This window comes from Leuresthes tenuis, unplaced genomic scaffold, assembly GCF_036924035.1.
Source record: "Leuresthes tenuis unplaced genomic scaffold, fLeuTen1.0.hap1 SCAF_5, whole genome shotgun sequence".
NCBI lineage: Eukaryota > Metazoa > Chordata > Actinopteri > Atheriniformes > Atherinopsidae > Leuresthes > Leuresthes tenuis.
Window position 1 is genome coordinate 14,187,780 of NW_027325359.1, and position 5,286 is coordinate 14,193,065.

Sequence of the window (5,286 nt, forward strand, 5' to 3'; positions counted from 1 at the left end):
CTGACAATTTTCAATGTCTGATATTGGACCCTATGAATATAACTGGTCAGATTTGACTAAAGGTTAAACGGATTTCGTGTGGTTTAAGTGGTTCAACCATGTTTCACCATCCAGTCATGCTCGGAAATACTGGTTGTATACAATGTCACACGATCGGAAAATGTTAGTTGCCACATGACTTTGGGACTGCCTTTGGGGCTGTCTTCTGAGAACTGAGAATACACTCTTGAGTAATAGTTTCCCCGTTACTGGAGATGCACTTCCCTTTGAGGAGTGGGCATGTGTTATCTATGGAGCGTTTATATGTTAGGCTGTCAGTATAACAACTCAGCTCGGAGTGACTCGGTCTCTTGGAGTTTGGAAATCCTCCTTACAGAAGTTGTTCAGGATTCCTTGGAGTACTAATAGGACATACTTCTGCATATCATGGCGTGTTTTGTTGCCACACTTGGTGTTGGCCTTCTGTTGGGACTCTTCAACCTCTCAGCAGCGAACAAGGACACTTGTGACCTCTACGCTGCTGTCGGACAGAGTCTGACTCTGCCTTTTGTCTACAAAGAACTGGGAAATTCCCATATACTGAGATGGACTCATAACAGCACGATCATTTTCTACATGCAGCAAGGCAAAGTGTCCGTTGGAAAACCAGATGATCTCTCTTCAGCCGGATCTCTTTTGCTGAAGAATCTACAAGTCACAAGTGCTGGGATCTATCAAGTAAATGTGCTGCATCGAAATAATACTTTGGCTATAGCGTGGACTGGTCGTCTCTGCGTGATGGATAAAGTATCAAAACCTCAACTCACTTATGTTTGCGATCTCAAGTCTAACGCTGTTAATCTTAATTGCGGGGTAGCCAAACCTCAGGGTTTGGTGTTCTCTTGGGTGCTTGATAAAAAGTCATTGCCAAGTGAAACAAAGCAAACACTGAGCATATCTCTGAAACAGCTGAAAGAGGAGAGGAGCTTCTCTTGTAGTGTGGCAAACAAAGTCAGCAAGGAAAGCAGTAACTCTGTTTATCCAACATGTAAAGCTCCCCCTGACCTTTGTTTTACGCGCAAAACAGTAATAGGAGCTCTAGCAGGAGGAGCAGGTTTGATTTTTCTTTTGCTCCTCATTGTCATGGTTTTATGCTGCCGCCTCAGACGCAACAAAACCCAAATGAAACTCTGGGGCAAAAGTGAGCAAAGGCTGTTTTCTTTAAACAAGCAAGCGCCAGACTCCATCAGCCCAGAGTACGAAACTATGCACCTTGCAAAGGACTCTCCGCCTCCGAGCCCCAAGCCTTCACCAAGAGTCTGTTACCAGAATGCCTCCGAGGCTGAAGTTCACATCGAAAGCAAACCTCCACATCTATCTGCAGCTGCTGAGGGACAACAACCTTCGCCCGTGCCGAAGCCGAGGATAAAGACACAAAACATGTGAATGTTCTGACCTTTTCTTTTTTTTTAGCATCCCTCACTTTCAGGAATAAAGGAAACAAACGTGGCAATAATAAATGTCCATGGTGTACATATTTTATGCCATTTTTTGGAGAGGGTAAATTTAGTGAGCAGTGTTGCTCAGGCTCACTCAGCAGGCCATACCAGAAGGGGAAGAAAGAAGCGATAACAGGGAGAAGGACTGTTTTAGTACAAGGGCTAAAGGGCCTTTTGAGCTGTACAGTTTAAAAATGGTGTTTGTCTGATGGTTAGATGTTTTAGATTGCCTTTCTAAACTTTTAATTTTCTATGTAACTGTTACATACTTTAATACAAGTGTTTATTTGATGTTGTGTGATCAACCTAAACTGTACAAAGGTTATTAAGAGATTTTTTAATTTTTTAATGCCGTTAGGGTTCTGCTGGGACTGCATAACCTGTTGTTTTTTCTTCCTCATGTTTTGTATTCATCAAACAGATTTTGATCATGTTTTTTTTAATTTTTTTGCTGGCTAAATAAAATGTAACTTGTCCAACTAAAGAGACATAAGACCTTTCCTTCTCTTAAGCACCTGTACATGTTCTGCTGTTCAGGACCAGGCGTCTTGTTGTAAAACATTGTCCTGTAAAATTGTTGGATTTTCTGCTATTATTCAATAGGCTAATGGTCAGAGACATCGGCGAGGTCAGTATTCCCATTCATAGCCGTTGCCACACATGAACAAGTCAGTGACAAAACTGACAACCAAACAGTTGGCAGTTGGGCAGGATGGCTCTGTAATGTTTGTACCACGAGCCATCTGCTATCACTGTACTTGGGAGCAACTCGAGGAGTTGCAAGCGCTCATTTAAGTGAATCTTTAGCATTTGCTTTAGATTTTGCAGTCATTGAAATCAGATTAGCCCAGTTTGATGTAAAATTGTGTGTGGGCCTGGGATGCACAAAAACTTTCATCTTTTTGAGAAGGAGGTGACATCTTTTCCCTCTGTACCACGTGAATGTAAATATCATATATTGTCATCAATAAAGGTTTCATTTTATTCATACAATCTCTATCTGCAGAGCTGATGTAGTTTTTTTTTTTGTACCTGTCAATGCCAATCAATCCTTTGAGAGAATACACACCCTTATGTTTACTTTCTCCAAAGCAGAAATGTACATCATAAACTACAGCGTTTGCATTTCTCAGACAAGGTCTAATTTCAGCTTCGGGTTGACAAGCATTTGATGCTATAACATGTGGTATTATGGTTTTAGGGAAGTGATGGCAAAGAGGCGATTCATAAAATGTGTTTGGCTATCGCAGTTAACACTGATTGACAGGACGTGAGAGCAGTACATCATCTGAAAAAAACATCTAAAAATATGACAAAGAGGAGTGAGATAAACCTGCTCTGCCACAGACACAAGTAACTGTAACCTGGCCTACTTTTGTAAGCATTTTATTCAATGATTCGTTGACAATCGACATGATAATTCTTTACGACAGCTTTCTGTAATACAGCACTGAATGGTTACAGACACAGATATGTCTGAAATGGATAAAGTTGTCAAAAAATAGTCTTGTATCTCTTATTTGCATGAGAAGTACATTAAGCGGCTTATCTGTCTCAGACTCAGCCTTTTGTTCCAGCTGCTAACATGTCAGCATTCTTGCACTTATCAAAATTTGCTTGCTTGCAAGAAGATATTGAAGGGGGGAAAAAAATCAATGGAGAAATGGATTAGCTAAGGGAAATATCTATTATCTCTGATGGGTACATGGTAATCCACACATGAAAGTGTTTGCTGTCTCGCCTAATGCTCTGTGACAGCCACATAATGGAATCCCCCTGAGCGTCATCGCCCAAAACGTACAAGCCAATGTCATCTATTGTCAAGTCCTGCTCCGCTCCTGCTCGCTTTACATGGCTAAATTTTTCAGTCCAGCCAGCAGGGATTTGGGAGTAAAGCTGCTATCTGCTCCTAGAACAATGCCCCTTTTTTTGCCTGTTCTCCTCCATCTCAGTCTCAGTGTTTCTTAAGAGGCCGTGAGCCTCGACTGGCAGTTTGCCGCCTCACTTCCCCTCCCAAAACCATGTGCAGTATGGAGAGACAGGGAGATAAAGCAACACACTCAGAGGCACGCTCTCACGCACTGCACACACCGACATGGGACTAAATTTCATTTTACAACTTAATGAAACACATCTCATGTGCCGATGCCAGATCTACCCTGGAAATGGAAGGGAAATACTTCTGAAATGTGTTTAATCAGTGGCTTTTGGAGCCTAGAGGATATACCCGTTTGATGTTGAAGCGTGTGTGTCCAGGAAAAGGGTCAATTACCCATGGAAAGTATTTATACTGATGTCAGATCATTCTTATTAAAGTTCTCTTGTTGTCAGGGGCTGCCAAGTCTGGGGAAAGTACAAATCAGAACATCAGAGGTCAGCCAGCGCAGTGGCCTTTTTCATCAGATTTGTCCAAATGCAGAGATGATTATGACCTATTAGCATTCTTGGGCAGACTTGGCATTCTTTGACCTCAGCTCTGAAACTTAAGGCATACAATGCATTGAATTAGCCAAAGCCAAGATCCCCCACGATCAGTCTTCAATTTATAGAAAAAGCAACGCCGTCAATTATCCCTGAAGGTCAGTGACATAATGACTTTAAGTGACATGTTATTTACCACATGTATCTTTAAAAGTCATTCTGGGAGGAAAATAGATGGAATACTTTTGTTGTGCTCTTGCTGGGTGCATCTTAGCAATGTTTTTAAATGATGTTATTCCCGTTCCAAATGTCTCACCAAGCAGCAAGTTCACACCACCACACACAAGTCCTGTTGTTTTTTTCTCTTCCACCATCTGTACACGTCACACTTTTTTTGTCCACTTAGCACATGCAATACGTGGACTTGCTTCGTGCAGACTGTGGGTGTCAGCAACACAGTTTCACAAACTGGCTGAGAAATCTGGCGACTCTCATCTTTAATGGAGGCAGAATACTGACCAAACCAAACATATCACAGACACTTGATGCTTGGGGCCAACAATCTAATATCTAACATGAAACTCTCTACACGATGGTGTCTTTGACTGGGGAATCCAAGCGTATTAACTGATTTACGGCAACAGTTAAACATTTGCACACAGCCTGCCTATTCATTTTTTATCGGTCAGTTTGTCCAAACATTGCCGAGAGCACTTTAGCTCATGCTTGTTCGACTAAACATTGACTTTTTGCCCCAGATGCAACAATTTCAAGTGGCCCTAATGGTACAGCACAGAACTGATTCCACTTTGGTGCACACTTTGCGACTGAGAGACCGCGTGATGGCAGATGAGAAACTGTCACTGTAGATAAAAAGCAGGAAAAAGATTCAATTGTCCAGTGGAAATATGTACAGGTATGTATAGATATGTCAAGTTAATTATACATTTATGTTATGTTTGGTTTAACATGATATGGAGTTTCACCGGATATGAGGTCCTTTAAGGATTTTCTCCTTGTTTCTATATGGACTGAAAAAGATTGAAGACATCGTTATAGTTGGCTGGTGGTTCATGCAAACTTACTAAATTCTTTAATGAAAAAATTGTGCAAGAAATTCATAAATTGAGGGCAGATGTGGAACCAACGGGATTTTCCAAGCTCTACATCAACAGAGGGCACAAGAGGATTTAAAGCAGGAACCTGCAAACGGACAGTGTTTGGCATGAGTCTCTGGACAACCTAAAAGTGATTACATGTAGTGCAGAAGGTCCCTCCTGACCACCACAATAAGCTTTTGCAACAACTCTGTGCCAAGCGGGAAAGTCATTTACACAGCTGCAATTTCATCTTCCTTAAGGACAGAAAAAGTTATTTAAAGTTGGTG

General features: G+C 41.5%; 1 protein-coding gene across 1 annotated transcript; it reads left to right on the plus strand.

The window, feature by feature from the left end:
• The first annotated feature begins 376 nt into the window (after nt 1–376).
• On the plus strand, nt 377–1,991 carry LOC140306642 (T-cell surface antigen CD2-like). Its single transcript, XM_072385244.1, has one exon. The coding sequence runs from the start codon at nt 427–429 to the stop codon at nt 1,423–1,425; it is 999 nt and encodes a 332-aa protein (XP_072241345.1). The 5' UTR covers nt 377–426; the 3' UTR covers nt 1,426–1,991.
• The last annotated feature ends 3,295 nt before the right edge of the window (nt 1,992–5,286 follow it).

What these genes read in the sequence shown, in the direction of transcription:
- LOC140306642 (XM_072385244.1), top strand. Translation starts at nt 427, where the DNA reads ATGGCGTGTTTTGTTGCCACACTTGGTGTTGGCCTTCTGTTGGGACTC.